The sequence below is a fragment of the Urocampus carinirostris genome, chromosome 10 (genome assembly GCF_059441175.1).
Source record: "Urocampus carinirostris isolate Australia breed hairy pipefish chromosome 10, RoL_Ucar_1.0, whole genome shotgun sequence".
NCBI classification, from domain to species: domain Eukaryota; kingdom Metazoa; phylum Chordata; class Actinopteri; order Syngnathiformes; family Syngnathidae; genus Urocampus; species Urocampus carinirostris.
This window is the reverse complement of record NC_142358.1, coordinates 42,869,138-42,890,452: the sequence shown is the minus strand read 5'-3', so window position 1 is coordinate 42,890,452 and position 21,315 is coordinate 42,869,138. Positions and strand designations below refer to the sequence as shown.

The 21,315-nt window shown below is 40.2% G+C and overlaps 1 protein-coding gene across 1 annotated transcript in view; it reads left to right on the top strand.

Annotated features, from left to right (window-relative positions):
• The window catches only part of LOC148358976 (roundabout homolog 1-like), a 362,675-nt gene that overhangs the window by 263,084 nt on the left and 78,276 nt on the right, over positions 1-21,315 (top strand). The window contains 1 exon segment of the mRNA XM_088345902.1: positions 13,347-13,504. Coding sequence (XP_088202028.1) covers positions 13,347-13,504 — 158 coding nt within the window.

Here is a 21,315-nt window from a genome sequence, read left to right as displayed (position 1 = left end):
AATAAGCAGGACCTGACTTCTCAAGGTTTCTTCATTTTCCTCATGTTGAGGTTTTTGAGTTTTTCCTTGCCCTCATGTAGGTTTTAGATCAGGGGATGCTGTCATAATAGTCTGTAGTTTGCAATAATCTGTAGTCTGCGCATCTCTTTTATGAATCATTTTGAAGAGTCGTTTTGAATCATCGGATTTAGGGATCATTTTGAAGAATCGTTTGTAAGAATGATTTCAAATTGGGGCTGAGTAACGCAATCGTGCCAGCACTAGACATTGAACAAAGCCTTTTTAAAGGATCGTTTTGAAGAATCAACTCAAAGAATCATTTTGAGAAATCATTTTGTATCATCGGTTTTAAGAATCATTTGTAAGATTCATTTTAAAGAATCATTTTAAAGAATCGGTTGAAAGAATCCTTTCGAATTGGGGTTGAGTAATGCAATCACGCCAGCAGTAAAAATCAAACGAAGCCATTCTAAATGAATCGCTTTGAAGAATCAATTCGAAGTATCATTTTGAAAAATCGTTTTGGATCGTCAGTTTTAAAAATCATTTGTAAGATTCATTTTAAAGAATCATTTTAAAGAATGGTTTGAAAGCATCGTTTGAAAGAATCGTTTCGAATTGGTGCTTAATAATGCTATCGCCCCAGCAGTAGAAATCAAACAAAGCCATTCTAAAGTAATCGTTTTGAAGATTCAAATTAAAGAATCAGTTTGAAAAATCGTTTTAAATCATCGGTTTAAAGAATCATTTGTAAGATTCATTTTAAGGAATCATTTCATCATTGTTTGGAAGATTCGAATCTAATAGCTGCCGAGTACTGCAATCGCGCCAGCAGTAGAGTAAGTTCAAACAAATCCGTTTTAAGAAATTGTTTTGAAGAATCAATTTAAAGAGTTATTTAGAATAATCTGTTTTATGAATCATTTTGGAGAGTTGTTTTGAATCATCGGTTTTAAGAATCATTTTAAAGATTCATTTTAAAGGATCATTTTGAAGAATTGTTTGGAAGATTCGAATCTAATAGCTGCTGAGTAATGCAATCGCGCCAGCAGTAGAGTAAGTTCAAACAAATCCGTTTTAAGGAATTGTTTTGAAGAATCGATTCAAAGAATCATTTTGAATCATCTGTTTTATGAATCATTTTGAAGAATCATTTTGAAAGAATCGTTTTTATTTGGGGCTTGGGAATGTGATAGCGAACTGTAGAGTCAAGCAAAATCTCTTTATGAGTAATCATTTTAAGGAATCCGTTTAAATAATCTTTTTGAGGCGTCGTTTTCAAAGAATCCTTTCGATTTTGGGACGAGTAAGGCTCAAACACAAACTCCATTTGAGGAATCGTTTCGAGGAATCCTTTCGATTCAGTACCGAGTAACGCATTCCTGCGCACGTCTTCCAGCCTTCCGTGACGGACGTCGCACATTCTTGGGCGCCGACGCCCCTCCGATGGCTTTAGCAGGCCTGGCGAAAAGGGGCGGTACTTGATAAAAGAAGGCGGGACCATCGGGAAAGGTCAACACCATTGGACGCGGCGCGAATAAGAATCGTTTTCCGCCGGCCGGAGGGGAACGCCGATTCTCTCGATGGCTTCCACATGGACGCTGAACGTTCCCAGATGGATGGACGGACAAAGGGTTTTTTTCGGGGGGGGGTTGCCGTTTTTATTCGCAGCGGGGAAAAAATCGACAATTCGGATGACGGGCGACGATAACGAAAAAGGAGGAAAATTGCCTTCCAAAATGTATATTGGAGCTTTTGCGTAAATCAAATTTTGGGAGTCTTTTTTACCATGCAAACGTTCAAAAATGCACACAATAATATTAAACATATTAAAATAATGCAATTTTTCACATGATATTAACATTATGAAAAAAAAAACTGATCAAAATAGACTTTATTTATTGCTCGGTGGACATTAGTAATAACCAAAGTCACTTTTTTTTAGTAATATAGGAAAAAAAGAGTCCAAATGTATGTTTTTTTTATACCTCCTTGGTTGGTTGGTTCCATTAACCACACGGGTGGTAGGGGTACTATTTCCTGTGGTTTGTGGTGGGCAAGTACAGCCTGGAGGTGCCCATCCCTCTCCAGGCAAACATATGTTGGGGGGGGAAGGGAAAATCATATTAAAACAAATAGAAATACAGACGCTGCCCTACATACAAACGATCTGGACGATCATTCGTGAGTTGAATTTCTTGGTAAGTTTCTTCAGTGCTATATTTTATATTTTTAAGGTTTTTTTAAGTAAGTTTAGGGCTTGATTAGTAGACTGTATTATTTTTACTAAAAAATAAACATTTCATAAAATATGCTCTATAAAGATAAAAAAAGTTGAGTTTAACTTACTTTTGGAAGATGGGCTTCAAGAGTTAGGCGAGTTCATCCTCCGTGGTAAAAAGAAATGGCTGAAAGAAAAGCGATCCGACCATTTTCTCAACCGCATCAAGCCTTCTTATTCCACTTTCATTTCAAAAGAAACGGCTCGCCTCTTCTTTACACTTTACACCGACCATAATGAATGAATGCAGGAGGTATTAAACAATAAAAATGTCTATAAAAAAGTTCTTAGTGCGCTAGAGATACAATACACGCAATATGTTTACACACACACACTCCTTTGGTGCCAACTGCTTTGGACTCTGATTGTCTCTATGTCCCTATTCGACCCCACTCCCCTTTTGTCAGTCCGTCTGCAAACCTCAGTGTACTCTAGGCAAGCCTTTTTTGACCCTGACTCCCACCTGTTTTTTGATCACGTCTGTCCCCCGGCTGATCCTGACCACGTCTACTCTCCCGTCTCGGCTTTCAACCTCTTTTTGTCTCCGACCACGTCTACTCTCCTTGCTTCTGACCCCAACAACGTTTTTGATCTCCTGTTCTGTCTACTGACCCGTTTTTCCATTCTGACACCGCCATCGCTCGCCACGGAAGATCCACTTCCGCGTCGAGAGCGACCTGCTTCCTGCGTCCAGCAATCACCGGATCGTGGGTGCAACCCTTTCTTTCATTAAAACTTGTGAGAAACGCAACGCAAGTGGGTCTTGTCTCCGTTCTGGTCCTGGCATAAATCTGTCAAAAGGCGGGGCAAAAATATTTGGGGGGCTTTATGGTCACTTTGAGTCTCTGTAGTTTGTATCCTTTCCTGTGTTTTTTAGCACTCAATTGCAGTTGCACAGCAGAAAAACAGCAACATCGAGTGGTCAAATAATACTCACTGTCCCTTGAACTTTTATATTAAATCAAAGGCCTCAAGCTATCATTTGAGGGCTGCATTCGGTCCCTGGGCCGGAAGTTTGAAAGCGGGAACAAAAAATGAAAGGAAAATATTACGAGAGTTAACAAAGTTGCTTTCATGACAAAACGAAATCTTAGAAACCTTCTAAAAAGTCATGACGTCTCCGATTAAAAGGCAGCATTTCCTTCAAAGTTGCAGTGGCCATGAATCCTTTTTTTTTCTTTTTCTTCTTCTTTTTTTATTGACTGAAGTCACGCAAACCCGACAAAAGGATGACTTGGACAGATGTGACGGAACCAAACTTGAAATCATGTTGCCGGCTGGACATTTCCATTGAAATCACTTTCCAGGACATAAACCACATTTTGTTTCCATTACCTTTAAACCATGCCACTAATCCAAGGTCGCTTGGAATTTTGCTCCCACCACTAGGGGCGCTGTGACTCATTACATTTATAAAAATAATTACATCAAATCCCAGTTCATGGCCTTCATGGACAAAGGAAAATATTCAAGTATTGATTCATTATAGATCCCTGGTGTAAAGAAACAGAACAAGAAAGTTTACCAGGATTTCTAGTCTTCAAATATATTAAAGCTGCTTGTCTCATCAATCCTCATTCATCGTGTTATAACACTAACTACATCTAAATGAATACCATCCACCTCTAACTGAAAATAACACAGAAGAAAGAGGATGTGGGGAAAGGCACTCACTTGTAAATAAGATAACCAGTGCTCCAAAACCAACCAGTTCTAACATGACAAAAAGTGAAAGGAAGACGAGGAAGGATATCTTGAAGTAGCTACTGGTTTTAACAGAACATAACATTAAAGGAGGAAGAGGCAGGTAAAATAACTACATAGTATTGCAGCATCAACTAACTCTAGCAAAACGACATGAAAGGTAGCCAAAGCAGAATATGTTGCAATATTGAGTTCTAACATAACATAACATGACTTAACATAACATAACATAACATGAATGGAAAATGAAAACTCACTGGGGAAACATATTTACACGTGAAGAGAACACATACAGATTGTTCCCAGCACCAACCAGCTCTTAGAGTACAAAACATGAAAGAAAGACAAGGAAGAAGGATTAAATATCAATTAGTTTTAACAGAACAAAACCTGAATGTTTCCACAAGACGCATTTCCACTACAAGTAGTGGCATATTGACGAGTCATGAAATATGCTCCTGGAACGCTAACTAGCTGTAACTGAACAAAACATTGATAAAGATCGACAAAAGCTAAATACTAAAACATGAATAGAACAATAACCAGAGTGCCAACACAATGTGACCATGGGACATGTTCCGAATCTAACGGAACAAAACATGAAAAGGAGACAATGCGGAACATGTTGCAATACTAACTTGGAATCTAACTGAACAAAACATCGATTAAGGGAAGACAAAAGCTATGTACTAAAACGTGAATAGAACAATAACCAGAGTGCCAACACAATGTGACCATGGGACATGTTCCGAATCTAACGGAACAAAACATGAAATGTATATAACGCAGAACATGTTGCAATGCTAACTTGGACTCTAACTGAACAAAACATTGATTAAGGGAAGACAAAAGCTATGTACTAAAACATGAATAGAACAATAACCAGAGTGCCAACACCATGTGACCATCGGACATGTTCCTAACGGAACAAAACATTAAAAGGAGACAATGCGGAACATGTTGCAATACTAACTTGGAATCTAACTGAACAAAACATCGATTAAGGGAAGACAAAAGCTATGTACTAAAACATGAATAGAACAATAACCAGAGTGCCAACACAATGTGACCATGGGACATGTTCCGAATCTAACGGAACAAAACATAAAAGGTAGATAACGCAGAACATGTTGCAATGCTAACTTGTAATATAACTGAACAAAACATAACAGTAAATTAACAAAAGGACCATTTCCTCGCGTGAACAAAACAACAATTTGAGTTCCACATCAGGGTGACGTTGAATTATACTACAGGAACACTCTTTCACTATAACAGAACAAAACATGAAATGTAGCTATTTGAAAACATTCATACTTTTTTGATGTATTCATTTGTGGGGTTTTTTTTTTCTTATTTGCAGGAAAGTCCAGGGCCGGGATTCCGAATTTTCCTTTTCCTTTTTCTTCCCCCCCTAACAAAAATCGTGTTTATTTATTTTCTTCCTTTGCCGCTGTTTCTTTCATTTCCTCGGAACAAAGCTCATGATCTTTCTAACCTAGCTTGCGTGTGGCATGCTAGTTTTCTTTTTTTTTTTTTTCTTCTTTTTTCCCCCCGAATGTTTGGCAGGGCATCTCGCGGATCTCCTTTTAATTTCACATTTGGACATCTGCTTTCAATTTTCTCCCGAGTGAGTTAGTGAGCGGGCGAGCAAGAGAGAGATAGTTAAAGAGGTGATGAACCCAAGAGCAGAGGCCACCTTAGCGGCTAATTGCGTTAGCTTACGACCGACTCGAAATTCAGTTCCTGTTCCTGCGCAGTGTGGGAATGTTATTTTTTTTTGTGTCGCCGTCCTTTAATGTTTTGTTCTGTTAGAGCTAGTTGATATTTTCACGTTTTCCGCATTTGCTCATATTTCATTGTCTTGTCGTCCTGGCAATCTTGTTGTTAGTCTGTCCACATGTGGGAAGGATCCTTTTGTTGTTTTCTGTCCATGTTTTGTTCAGTTAGAACTAGTTTGTATTCCAAACTGTTCTGTATCTTTTTACTTTCATGCTGTGTTCAGTTAGAGCTTCTTATTGTTCAGTCCACATGCGGAAATGCCACTTGTGTTGTCTCATTTTCATGTTTTGTTCTGTTAGAGCTAGTTGATATTTTCACGTTTTCCGCATTTGCTCATATTTCATTGTCTTGTCGTCCTGGCAATCTTGTTGTTAGTCTGTCCACATGTGGGAATGATCCTTTTGTTGTTTTCTGTCCATGTTTTGTTCAGTTAGAACTAGTTTGTATTCCAAACTGTTCTGTATCTTTTTACTTTCATGCTGTGTTCAGTTAGAGCTTCTTATTGTTCAGTCCACATGCGGGAATGCTACTTGTGTTGTCTCATTTTCATGTTTTGTTCTGTTAGAGGTAGTTGATATTTTCACGTTTTCCGCATTTGTTCATATTTCATTGTCTTGTCGTCCTGGCAATCTTGTTGTTAGTCTGTCCACGTGTGGGAATGATCCTTTTGTCGTTTTACAATCATGTTTTGTTCAGTTAGAACTAGTTTGTATTCCAAACTGTTCTGTATCTTTTTACTTTCGTGCTGTGTTCAGTTACAGCTTCTTATTGTTCAGGCCACATGCGGGAATGCTACTTGTGTTGTCTCATTTTCATGTTTTGTTCTGTTAGAGCTACGTGGTGTTGGAACATTATACTGTAAAGTTATTCTATCCACTTGTGAGCGTGTTCCCTGGTCCTCGCATTCTCAAGTTTTGTTCAGTTAGACCTGGTTGATATTCTTCACTGTTTCATTTTGTCTCTTTTCGTATTTTGTTTAGTTTAAGCTATTGTTCCAGCATATTCTCTATTGCCTTTCTTTCATGTTTCAGTCTTTTAGAGCTGATTGATCTTGGAACACTATGTAATTTGTTCCATCCATGTGGTAAGTAGGTCCCCGTGTCAGCCTCTTTCATGTTTGTTGATGTTTTGTTCAGTTAGAAATTGATGGTATTCCAAGATATATTATGGTGTCTTTCTTTCATGTGTTGTTCTGTAAGAGTGTCCAGGTTTTGTGACATGTTGTTGTTGTTGTTCTATCAATGTGTAAGCATATTCCCTGCCTTCTTATACTGTTATGTTAGAATAGATATTCCGTGTCTTCTTTCTCCATGTTTTGTTCATTTAGATTTAGTTAGAGTTCCAGTATTGTGTACAACAGATTCCCACTTGAGCCTGTGTTAACATAACTATGACGTCTTTAAATTCCTGAGCTCCTCGTAAACTTCCTTGTTCTGTTCCTTCACACTATCCAAGTCGATTCTGTCAATAAATAATGTTTTGAAATCGTCTTGTGCGTGTCACAACATATCCTGCCTTGTCTTCCTATCATGTTGTAGACTGTTAGAGCTGGTTTGGTGTTGGAACTGTATAAAGTCATTCTATCCACACAAGAGTAGGTCATTCCCCCCCCCCCCCCCCTTTCATGTTTGGTTCAGTTATGAGTAGTTAGTTTTCCAATACATATTATGGTGTCTCCCTTTCATGTTTTGTTCTGTTAGTTTTGTAACATTTTGGTGTTGGTTTATCAATGCTTGAGCGTGTATCAGCGCCCTCATATTTTCATGTTTAGTTCTGTGTGCACCAGTTTCTGTTACAAGATATCATGTCTTTCTCCATGTTTTGTTCATTTAGATCTAGTCAGTGTTTTAGCATTGTGTCCACGGGATGCGTGCTCCGGCCTCCGCTGGCTTATCTCCGCCATCTTTAATTTCCGAAGCTCCTCGTCAACTTCCTTGTTCTGTTTCTGCACGCCGGCCAAGTCGATTCTGTCCATAAATCCCGTTCCGAAATCTTTTTGTGCGTGTTCGACATGTGAAAACGACAATTTGGCGCTGCCGCTCTCATTTCCATGCAATCTGGCCTCCGTGTTAATAGCGCAGGAAATATTATCCATTAAAAGACAGCTGCCGGCTTACGACCACAGACAAGATTCATTATCCTGCACACGGACGCACAAAGTCGCCTTTTTGACCTTGTTTTCCCCCCGGCTTGCCAAAAAGAGGCCCTGTTAGAAGACAAGAGGATGACTTTTTGGCAAAGGTCGGCATCCTCGCACATTTGGGGTAGGCAACAGGGTATCTCCATCATGTTCTATCTATCTATCTAGCTCTCTATCTCTCTATCTCTCTATCTCTCTCTCTCTTACCTTACCTTACCTTACCTTACCTTACCTTACCTTACCTTACCCATCCTGGTCATATCCCTCAAGAGGGGGGACTGACAGCAAGACAACACATACCAAAATCAAGAAAATAAAAAAATAAAAAATAAAAAGGGAAAAAGTAGCAAAAAAATACACACAATTTTTTTCGGACCATGGCAGACCCAAATGCCCAAACACTCAAACAAGTTAAGCACCCCGACATCCAAGTCGGTCATGCTTTCGTCCCTCCAGATGAAACAGGACACGAGAGAGGGACAGGAAGAGAAAGTGAAAGATAAGGACAGTAGATTGCTGGTTAGCGGTAGTGCAGTCAGGACGAGCTGGGTAGAGTATTTTGAGGAGTTGCTAAATGTGGAGGATGGGAGAGAAGTGAGAGTAGAGGCGATCGGTAGTATGTGGAGAATGCCCGTGTTGGGGTGATTTAAATGTGAAGCCTGTGGGAGGTGCAACGGGCAGTGAAAGAAATGAAAGGGGGAAGGCGCCTGGGTTGGATGGTTGTACTGCTGAATGCTTGAAGAAAGGTGGTACAGCTATGATTGACTGGTTAGTACGCTTGTTGAATGTATGCTTTTGAAGTGGTGTGGTTCCTGTTGATTGACGTAGTGCATGTGTGGTGCCATGGTAGAAGTTTAAAGGTGATAAATATGAATGTAGCAATTCGAGAGGTATCAGTTTGCTGTCTGTGCCAGGTAATTCTTGATCAAGAGAGTGAGAGGAAGATCAGATGAGGTGGTGATGGAGGAGCAGAGTGGTTTCAGAAAAGGAAGAGGGTTTGTGGATCAGGTGTTCGCAGTACGACCGGTGTGTGAGAAATATCAAGTTCTAACATACAAAAATAACATCAAGTACCAAAATTTGTAAAGTTTAGGAGCATTTTAGCCTGGATATGTTGAGAAAAAAGGCCATAGCTGTTTTATCACGAATTTCCTACTTTGCGGATTTTAGTCGTGCATCATGTTTATTCTCAATATATACTATCAATATCTGCATTTTGATTGGCTGAACAGAGAAAGATGCATTCTATCACCAACAAAGTTGGACCTCTCCACCCTCTAGACTTGCTCTGGAGCCACGTGCAATTCTATGGCTTTCCCGCGTGGCTTTGTGGTGTTTTCTTGAAAATCTTTGATAATGGAAAAATAAATGGTATCTTTGGGACAGAACCGTAAAGTATATGCAATATTCCACTCCAACATCCACATGATAGCGGGAAAGTATCATGATCCATACAGTTGTGCAATAAAACAGCAAGATTATTTTTAAAATTGTATTTTGACAGTTCACAAGTTTTATTAAAACAAATGATTTGATTTGTTGAACAAATACTTGAGCCTGTACATTGAGTATTGTGCGGGTTCTGACTATTTCGGGGTGTTTTGGTAACCTTTATCCGCGAAAAACAAAGATGACTGTTCATCGATCTAGCGATAATGAAATTCATTGTCGACGATGAAAGGTTAGCCTGGTTATCAGTCCGTTTTTTTAATTCTAAATAATCACCATACTAGAAAAATACTAGAACAAGGCGACTGCATATTCTCTTTTGACTATTTACTTGATGCCGGAAAGATTGAATACACAGCTTTTGGTGCCTTTTTCAGCATGACGTAGAAGAAGTCTGTCTTAGTGCCTAGTCTTATACCGCCTTGGTCACCCGACCACAGAGTCAATGTGACCACGTGAGACTCAATGGTCATACTGGTCAAACTGGATAACGTGTGCAACAATGCTTTTAAAGCAAGGAAGGTCGAAGCAACCTAGCGGGTCAGCAAAAGTTTTCTATGTGATATTGGCCTCCACCTAGTCGCCACCTCCTCGCCGAAAGGCGCTGCCATGTCTAAAGGACTCACAACAAGAAAGCTTATCAGAACACTTGTCTCCTTTTCCCGTGTGATTATTAATTCATGATTAATACAGGTTACCAAATCAATATAGTTATCATTTGAATAGAAAATGTTAGTGTCGTCTGCAAAAATGACTATTTTCAATAGTTTTGAAACATTAAAAAACGCCGGTACGCTACGGGCGACGCTGAGCGGCGTACAAGTGTAGATTGCCCCCGCCCCTCGTAAGGAACTGTTGTCACGGCAACGCGCACTCCTTTTCTGTTTTCGTTTTTCAAAAGCGGCGAAGGGAGTGTTTTAACCCCTAATTATGCCTCGGAAGAAGGTTGGTGCAAGCAGCAAAGTTGCTACAGGTGAAAAAAGAGGAGTAGTGCGTACAACTATTGCATCTAAGAAAGAAATAATAGCAAAATATAAAGAAGGTGTGCGAGTTTCCCTTCTTTCAGGAATACAGCATGGCTTCTGCCGACCGGTAAGAAATCCTATTCATAATTATTTTCTTTCCTTTAACCGCTCACCACTTGTTGTGGAGACCCTGGTCCTAAATGACTTGTAAACGACCTGATTTTTTTATTTTTACACGTTCATGTTTCGTAATCTTACAGAAGATTACGCTAACGTACGATTAGCCTGGGTTAGCTTCATGTTTACGTTCATGGTCAACATTCAGGGTGTTGGAACGGATTAAAACAATTTCACATTACTTTTAATGGGAAAAAACGGCTTCCGCGATCGTACGAATCGGTTTTCGTACAAAGAAATGGACCGGATTATGGTCGAGAACCGAGGTTCCACTGTATATTAAATAACAGTGGACCCAGAATAGAACCCTGTGGTACTCCACAACAGATGTCAAAGTATTCAGATGGCAACTCTCCCATTTTTACATATTGCTTCCTCCCTGTCAAATAACTTTGAATCCATTGTAAAGCCACTCCCCTGATGCCATATCTTTCCATTTTTTTAATAGTATATTATGGTTAATGGTATCAAATGTTTTTTTTCAATAACGTAGACTAAACCTTGCGGCTTTAATGACGTTCCTTTATAAGAAGTTAGTCCCAGCACTTGTAGGAAGACTTTTTGGCAAAGGTTGGCCTCCTAGCTGGGGAAAGGCATGTTTGGGGGCGCCCTCAGCTGTGTTTACAGCAGGGAGGTGTTGCTTTGGATGATGACTGCTGTCATGGGGGGGGCGCAGGGTGCATTTTTTGGCAAGGGGTCGCAGCAGCGGTGTAGATGTAAACAAGGCACCATGCCAGTTCTCCCCCGAGCTTCTCATATCTTTCCCTATTCATTTTGCACATCCTCGACGGGGGTCGGACGGCGGGGGGTGGCTTCTAGCGAGGGAGGCGGCCGAGACCCACGGCGAGGAGCCGACTCTCGCTCTTCGCGTCGCCGGCTATGTTTTGATTACAGAATCTAATAGCTCGGTCGGCCTGGAAAGTCCCTGCGGTGCTTCTCTTCTTTATTTTATTGGATTTATTTTTCTGGCGGAGAACTCTTCGTGCAAAAGCGGTTCCGACAATAATGTGGCCGTCATGACACCAGATATGTCGATTAAAACGCACTGACGTCGATGATTTATGACAAAATGGCCGTATTGTGGCTCGCCTGTTCCCAAAATTTGTTTTTCCTCCATTCTTTTATTCTCAAGAAGATAATAAAGGGTCTATAATGAAACCGAAAGAGATAGGAAAAGTAGAATCACAAATAGGGAAAACTCAATAAAATAAATACATAATGACAATAAAACTGGGAATAAGGGAATAAGGTTTCATTCAGCTTTTGAAATAAATTCACTTTATTTTGAAGGGGCTTACTCTCCATACGTGTGCTTCTTGTGTGGCCAGGAATTTACGAGTGCTTTCCATGTTTTTTTTTTCTTTCACACCGCCAACTTGGAAGGCGTTGTTACTTTTTTTTGCAGGTTGAGACGATTTATCTCTTGTTGCTGACGGAATTCTTGTAAAATCGATAAATCGGAGACATTTTCTTCCTATCCAACATCCAATCAACAAATAATAATATTAGATAGATGTATAGATAGATAGATAGATAGATGGATAGAAATCTAGATGGATGGATAGAAGTCTAGATAGATAGATAGATAGATGTCTAGATATATGGATGTCTAGATAGATAGATAGATGGATGTCTAGATGTCTAGATAGATGTCTAGATATATGGATGTCTAGATAGATAGATAGATGGATGTCTAGATGTCTAGATAGATGTCTAGATAGATAGATAGATAGATAGATGGATAGAAGTCTAGATGGATGGATAGAAGTTGGATGGATGGATAGAAGTCTAGATGGATGGATAGATAGATAGATACATAGATAGATAGATGTCTAGATAGATGTATGTCTAGATAGATAGATAGATGGATGTCTAGATGTCTAGATAGATAGATAAATGTCTAGATAGATAGATGGATAGATAGATGTCTAGATAGATAGATATGTTGATGAATAGAAATCTAGATGGATAGAAATCTAGATGGATGGATAGAAGTCTAGATGGATGGATAGATATCTAGATGTCTAGATAGATGTCTAGATACCAACGGTATCACGACAACACTGTATGTAACATCCCACATGCCGACATTTCTTGTGTAAATACCATGTCAATGATAACTATAGCCTTATCCCCCTTGTTTTATAACCTTATCTTCTCTGTTCCTTTATCTTCTTGGCTCATACCTCACTGTGAATGTGTAAAACTGGAGTGTCATGCCCAATTTCGTTGTCACAATATGTTAACCCATTTTGTAACAACGACAATAAAGGTATATTCTATTCTATTCTATTCTATAGATAGATATGTTGATAGATGGATAGATAGATGTCTAGATGTCTAGATAGATGTCTAGATGTGTAGATAGATGGCTAGATAAATAGATAGATTGATAGATAGATGGATGGAGAAAGATTGTTTATTCATCCCGGTAGGGAAAATTCACACTTCCAGCAGTATCCTTGCGTAGAAAAATACAACAATATAACGTGTTGATACAGAGTATTTAAATAGTGACTCCTCCCCTGGGCGTGCCGACTCCTCACATGGCCTCCACCTAGTCGCCACCTCCTCGCCAAAAGGCACCGCCATGCCTAAAGGACTCACAATCAGAACACTTTTCCCGTGTCAGCCCTTGTTCCCGTTCTTGTTGTTTTTCTGTAAAGATCATTCTTGTCTATCCCCACTGCATTCAACAAAATGTAATTTGTATTGTATTAAACCCTTTATAGTCAAATAAATAACATAAAAAATCCTTCATTGGTCACAACGCAGAAGAACATCTGCCGGACGGTTGTTTTCTAGATGTAGCAACAGCTCACCATTTCTTTCTCCGTATTTTCCACAGTTCTACGTGACGATTTCCGGCAGAACCCGGCCGACGTGATCGTGGCGGCGGGAGAACCGGCTGTCCTGGAGTGCCAACCCCCCCGCGGGCATCCCGAACCCACCATCTCCTGGAAGAAGGACGGCCTCAACATCCACGACCGGGACGAAAGAGTCACGGTGGGTGGCGGAATCCGAATCGGCGGAGAAAACACAATGTTCCGTTATCTCCACTTTAGTCGTTTGTTGATATGTCGATGGGCTCCCGACAGCCGACCAATCGGAATCTCCGAAGCTTATCGAGCAGGGTGTTCCAACCCCCTCGCTCCATTCGGGCTGCTTTGCATTGATTGGCCGATGTCTTCCTGGAAAATCGTTACTGCTTAAATGATGTTTTGAGGTTTAGATAGATAGATAGTGTTAGGAATTAAATATTAAAATGTATCGTTTACCAAATTGTTCGAATGAGTTTTCTGACTCCATTAACCAAAGACAACATTCACTACATTCACCTAACAATGCGCGCTCTTGATGGAAAAGATGGACAGGAGACCGGCATTTCCACTATCTATCTATCTAGACATCTATCTAAACATCTATCTATCTAGACATCTAGACATCTATCTAGAAATCTATCTATCTAGACATCTAGATATCTATCTAGACATCTATCCATCTTTCTAGACATCTATCTATCTATCTAGACATATATTTATCTAACTATCTATCTATCTATTTATCTGGACATCTATCTAGACATCTATCTATCTATCTATCTAGACATCTATCTAGACATCTAGACATCTATCTAGACATCTAGACATCTATCTGGACATCTATCCATCTTTCTAGACATCTATCTATCTAGACATATATCTATCTAACTATCTATCTATCTATTTATCTAGTCATCTATCTAGACATCTATCTATCTAGACATCTAGACATCTATCTAGACATCTAGACATCTATCTAGACATCTATTCATCTTTCTAGACATCTATCCATCTTTCTAGACATCTATCTAACTATCTATCTATTTTTCTAGACATATATCTAGACATCTAGAAATCTATCTATCTAGACATCGATATATCTAGACATCTATCCATCTATCTAGACATCTATCCATCTATATAGACATCTAGACATCATCTAGACATCTAGACATCTATTTATGCATCTATCTAGACATTTATCTATCTAGACATCTATCTAGATATCAACCATCTAGACATCTATCTGTCTAGACATCTATCTAGACATCTAGACATCTGTTTATGCATCTATCTAGACATATATCCATCTATCTAAACATATATCTATCAATCTAAACATGTATCTATCTATCCATCTAGACTTCTATACATCTTAAACAAATTAACCAAGTGAACTCCACCGAATATGGCCGAATTAGTGTCGCTCGAGTCTCTGTCAAGCCTCCTCTCTCGTTCTTCCGCTTCCTATTCTCGCTTCCACGTTTTTCCGCAAGCTGGTGTGCCATGGGCGTGCCAAGAAAGCCCCCACGTGGGCTCCACGGCTCCACCACCTTGCCTCGATGTATGGAAAAACTCAAAACCACACTGAGCGTCTGCCGTCCTCTGTCAGAATCCTGTTATCAAAATTCCCCAGCCAAAACATTCCGCATTTGGAACAGCGTGGCCGGAAGCCCACTCAGTGAAAATCTTCATTGCACTCAATAAATGTAACTTGTATTCAATCGTATAAAATCCTTTATAGTCAAATGTAAAAAATCCTTGAATAGATAGATACTTTATTCATCCCGTAGGGAACTTCACACTTCCAGCAGTATCCTTTGTTGTATATTAACAGATAAACAGGATGGCCTCGGGGTGTTGTGTTGTAGTTTAGCAACAGCGGAGTGGATGACGTCAGACGCTAGGCCAAAAGTCCGACGTCCCTGCGGCGGATGGAAATTTTTGTGCCCAGGGTTACACCACCTCGTGTTCACATAGATAGCGAGTCCGCCTCCTCTCCGCTTCCCGCAGGCTTTTGTATCTCTGTCTAACAGCGTTGAGGCCGGGTAGCTCCACATTAGCGTCCGGGATGCTAGACCTGAGCCACGTTTCCGTAAATCACAGCAAACTGCACTCCCTGTACGCTTTGATGTTTTTCACCAGCACAGCCAGTTTGTCGGTCTTATTTGGTAGAGTTCACATTTACCACGATTACAGACGGTACCGAAGGCTTATCGCTTCAGACACTAGCTCAATTGAGCTAGTAGCATCACTTAAGCCATTCATGTCAATCAATTTAGCAGCCAATGCCAGTGTCACAAGCGCTAACTACAGGTTTCGTACAGGCCTTTAAAATCCTTAAAAATACTTGAAATGTATTGTTTTTGCAAAGTCAGAAAAATGCTTGACATTCGCCTTGAAAAGTACTTGAATTAGGCCATGAAAGCCATGAACCCTGTAACTACTAATGCTAGGATTGTGGACACGGATAATAGCTGCTTATGCTAATGTTTTTGCTGGATTTAGCGGACATTCGAGAATAGCAAATCTTAAGAGGCTAGCTTTGCTTTAGCAGCTAGCATGACTTTACCAGTCCATGCTCGCAAATGTTCATAGGGTTATTGTGGATAGATGCTAATGGTAGTGTCTTTGTTGGATGTACTCAGGCACTAACTAGGGTATGAGAATTGTTGGGAAATAAATATTAAAACGTACCAATTACCAAATTGTTCGGATTAGTTATCTAACTCCATTAACCAACCTACCTTCACCCAACAATTTATGCGTGCTTGTTTTTGAGGGAAAAGATGAACAGGAAGCTGGGGGCATATTTATTCTCCCTAAAAATGTAACTAAGTGTACCCCATCGAAAACGGCCGAATAAGCGACGTTGGAGTCTGTGGGAAGCCTTTTTCTCAAGTCCTTTAGCTTTCCCCTATTGGCCATCTTGTGCCCGCATAATAGCGTGACGACTCCTCCCATGGGCGCGCCAAGGAAGCCCCCTGGGCTTCACCATCTCGTTGAAGAGTCCCGATGTCTGGGGTACTCAAAACAACACCGAGCGTTTCTACGTCATCAGGGCCTTTCTGCGTCTGGATGTGCTGATTATCTTATCAGCCGTTCGTCCCGTTCCCGCCGTTCCTGTAAACAACATTTTCCACTAGGGTTCCCTGACCTCGCACCACTGCTCAGTCAGTGAATATCATTTGCATTAAATGTAATTTGTATTCAAGTTAATTGCAGACAATTTACTGATTGCTTCCAAACACTGGGAGGGAAACAAATCTTGTTCCGTTTAACCCAGGGGTGTCTAAACTTTTCAAAAAGCGGGCCAGATTTGGCAGCTAAAATGTGTGAGGGGTGAGTATTCAGCATGGCGTTATTTGGAACGGTTTAAAAAAAAAAAAATCACTGTTAAAAGTTTGCAGAATTTTCATTTGACCCGCGAGGGTCTCGTGAAAAAGCGCTGCTGTGTTGCTAAAACAGCGTCCAGTTGCTTCACATTTTCACAGCTTTCATTTCCAGTCGGCTTTTTATAGTCGACCTGTCACCTGACAGTGACTCTTGATATCATATTCTTTGTTGTTTTGGAGTTCAGTGAAAAAATACTCTTATGTTGTCCTGGAAGTGGCGGCCCTCACAGTCAACTATCCTTTTTCCATTAACAGTAGCTAATTCTTATAGAAAGGCGAGGGCGTTTGGCCAAATAACTATTCCCATGAATTGCTTTTGTTTTGTTTACTGGGAAGCCACAAATTATTGATTTTATATGACAGAGGCCGCGGGCCAGTGAAAAGTTGCTCACGGGCCGTAACTGGCCCTCGGGCCGGACATTGGACATGCTGGCTTAACCCCTCCTTAAATGCAACTGTAGCATGGTGGCTAATGTAGCTAATCATCCGCCTGCGCACAACAAACAAAAGGGCTTTCCTGTTATCGGCGTTGCCAAAAAAGGACAGAAAGTAGCCGGCGTTATTAGCTTGTTTGTTTTTGTTTCTTTGTTTTTGTGTCGGGTCATGTATCGGGTACCCTAGAGTTTTAAGTGAATCGTCATGCCAAATAGTGGGCCGCAGTGAGCCCCCCCACAAGCCCCTGACTTCGGCCCCTTTCGAACGAGTCTCCGTGTTTAACTTGTCTCAGTGCAAACAAACGGTAACATAATGATACTTCAAACCTGAGCGTCCCAGCAGGGGGCCCCGAATAAAACCCAAGCACGCTTTCCGGCGCCTCTTCAACAGCCTAAACAATGGAGAGTGATGGAATTCCCATGACTCCTGCTCTTAAGTTCCTATATACAGTAGGGCCCCGGGATACAGCATGAATCCCTTCTGTGGTTGGGATCGTAAAGTAAAATGGGATATAAACTGATTGGCCCATAACTCCCCCTACTGAAAAGAAAAACAAAGTACGACTTACGTGTATATACACCTGCATATGATTGGATAACATTATGAATGAATATATATGGAAAAGAAAAAAATACATTTTTTGTTACGTGATTTGAGCTGGTAGAGTGGAGTAGCGGGTGAATGCAGAGGTGGAAGGGACGGCAGATTGAAATCGAAACTGACTTTGAAATTTCTACTTTATATATACCTGCATATGATTGGATAGCATTATAAATGAATATATATGGAAAATAAAATTTTGATTATTTGTTACGTGACTTGAGCTGGTAGAGTGGAGTAGCTGGTCAAGTCAAGTCAAGTCAAATTTATTTATATAGCCCTTAATCACAAAAATGTCTCAAAGGACTGCACAGGATTACAGTTACAAAATTACACAATTACCTGATCTTAAACTAGCAAACCAGCATGCGGGCAAGGAAAAACTCAAAAACCTCAGTGTGAGGAGAAAAGAGAAACCTTGAGAAAGGACCTCACATGTGGTAATCCCCCTTCCAGGATTGAACAGGGTGAATTACAATTAGCATTACTGTACACAGAATAGTAAACACTAGGTAAGATGTTGAAAATGTCCGGAAAGAGCATGACATCAACGACGACGCCAGCTGGTAAATGCAGGGGTTGACATGCTGCAGGTCAGACCCCGGTCCGCTGACCCATCCCAAATCATCCTTCTCCTTCGTATCAGCCAGGCAGGCCTCAGAAAAAGACAGGACAAAACAGAATACGAGGTGGGCATCAATCATATGCTTTGGAATAGAAGTGTGTCTTAAGCCTCAATTTAAAAACTTCCGTTGAGGTTGCAGATCTTATCTCCAGAGGCAGGGCATTCCACAGCACCGGGGCCCGGATGGAGAACGCTCTCGAGCCCGCAGACTTCTTGGCTCTCGGAATCACAAGTAGACCGGCATTTTCCGAGCGCAGACTCCGTGCAGGAACATAGGGGGAAATCAAATCGGAGAGATAAGAGGGTGCAAGCCCATGCAAACATTTATATGTTAATAAGAGAACCTTAAAGTCACATCTTAAGTGGACTGGGAGCCAGTGCAAGTTGGCCAATACAGGTGTAATATGCTCAAACTTTTTAGTCTTAGTCAAAAGTCTAGCTGCCGCATTCTGAACCAGCTGCAAACTTTTAATGCTAGACATCGGGAGACCAGAAAGCAATACATTACAGTAATCAAGCCGAGAAGTAATAAACGCATGAATTAAAATCTCTGCATCTGATTGGGACAGCATTGAACGAATCTTCGCAATATTACGGAGGTGGTAGAAAGCTATTCTAGTAATATTTTTCACATGTAACTGAAACGACAGATTAGGATCAAATATAACACCTAGATTTTTGACCGAGTCACTATGGGTGATATTACATTTGTCTAGGTTCAGGGTAATGTTTGAAAACAAATGACGACAGTGAGCTGGACCAATAATCAACATTTCAGTTTTTTCTGGGTTAAGGCGTAAAAAATTATTTGACATCCATCTTTGAATCTCAGTAAGGCAATCCTCCAGATTTCTAAAACTTAAATGTCCAGTTTTTTCCAGTGGCACATACAGTTGAGTGTCATCTGCATAGCAATGGAAACTAATATTATAGCTGGTGAATGCAGAGGTGGAAGGGACAGCAGATTGAAATCGAAACTGACTTCAAAACTTCTACTTTATATATACCTGCATATGATTGGATAACACTATAGATTAATACATTTGGAAAAGAAAAAAAATATTTTTTTGTTACGTGACTTGAGCTGGTAGAGTGGAGTAGCTGGTGAATGCAGAGGTGGAAGGGACAGCAGATTGAAATCAAAACTGACTTTAAAACGTCTACTTTATATATACCTGCATATGATTGGATAGCATTATAAATAAATATATGTAGAAAAGAAAATTTTGATTATTTGTTACGTGACTTGAGCTGGTAGAGTGGAGTAGCTGGTAAATGCAGAGGTGGAAGGGACAGCAGATTGAAATCGAAACTGATTTTAAAACTTCTACTTTATATATACCTGCATATGATTGGATAACACTATAGATTAATACATTTGGAAAAGAAAAAAAATATTTTTTTGTTACGTGACTTGAGCTGGTAGAGTGGAGTAGCTGGTGAATGCAGAGGTGGAAGGGACAGCAGATTGAAATAGAAACTGACTTCAAAACTTCTACTTTATATATACCTGCATATGATTGGATAACATTATAAATGAATATATATGTAAAAGACAATTTGGATTATTTGTTACGTGACTTGAGCTGGTAGAGTGGAGTAGCGGGTGAATGCAAAGGTGGAAAGGGCAGCAGATTGAAATCGAAACTGACTTTAAAGCTTCTACTTGCAAAGAGTATCATGACCTTGGAATATGTTTTTGCTTAAATTCCTTCATTCTTGATAAAAATCCAGATAGTCGAGTGATTATGGTTATACCTCCATACCATTGTTTTTGATTATTTCAATGATTATTATGTTTTGGCTTCTACCTTTAGCATCACCGCAGGTTTTGGGAGCCATAGCTAATAAAACAGAACAAAAAAGTACAGTACAGTTTTGCAAAACACACTATATACTGGACTGAATAAGGAGAAAGGCAACATGGGAGGAAGTTTAGCCAATGGAATTTTTTGCATTTCCATGACACCATGACGCAACCAATGGGAGACAAGCAACTTAGAACCTTTTGAGTCATGTGACTCATGAAATAGGATATAATCATTTGTTGTTAATGTCAAAATGGCCGAAATGAGGACCTGGAAAAATAATGAAATTCATAATTTAACTCATTAAAACATTTTTTAAATTGTTTTACAATTTTAATAATTGCTCCAAACGCTCACAGCCATATTTGTCAAGAACCGGAACAGGATCAGGACCCAAACGCGTGACGTTCCCACACAAGCCTTTTATTTTACGGGAAATGGGGAGTCGTGCACGTTAGGCAGCAGTCTGGCGTGGAAAGACAGGAAGCCAGAGGCTGACGAGATCGATACCAATTGCCCGAGCAGATATCGGACAGATGGGGTCGATACCGGACAGGTCAGGACGGACAGGATTGAAACTGGAAATCAAAATAAACAGGACAAACTAGACAGGGACGAAAACTGGAGAAAATGAACAGGACAAAAATAGACGGAAACCAAACTGGAAACCGAAATTAAACAGGCCAAAATAAATGGGAATAATACCGGACAGGGAATACCAACAGGAACAGGACCGAGTCGAAACCCACGTCTTGCGGGGCAGAGGTTCGTTGACGGACTGACAAAGGAAAAATGAGAACACTGAGCTTAAAAAGACGGAAAAGCAAATCTATCAATGAGCCGCAGCTGGCGCCATGGTAACCGTGACAATATTCCTTAGCAATTGTGTGCTTTCTTTGTATTTTTTGACCATCACAAGTTTTGTTTCCATGGTTATCATGTATTTTTCTCTCTTCAGCATCACTACAGGTATCGGGACTCATAATTCAAAAATTGTTTGCTGGTGTCTGAACTCAAGGAAGAGAGAAACAGAAAATAGACTGTATTTCAATAATGCTATCAAACAGGCGGCCCGCGGGCCAGATCAGGCCCGCTAAGGGATTGAATCCGGCCCGCGAGGCGACACTCAGAG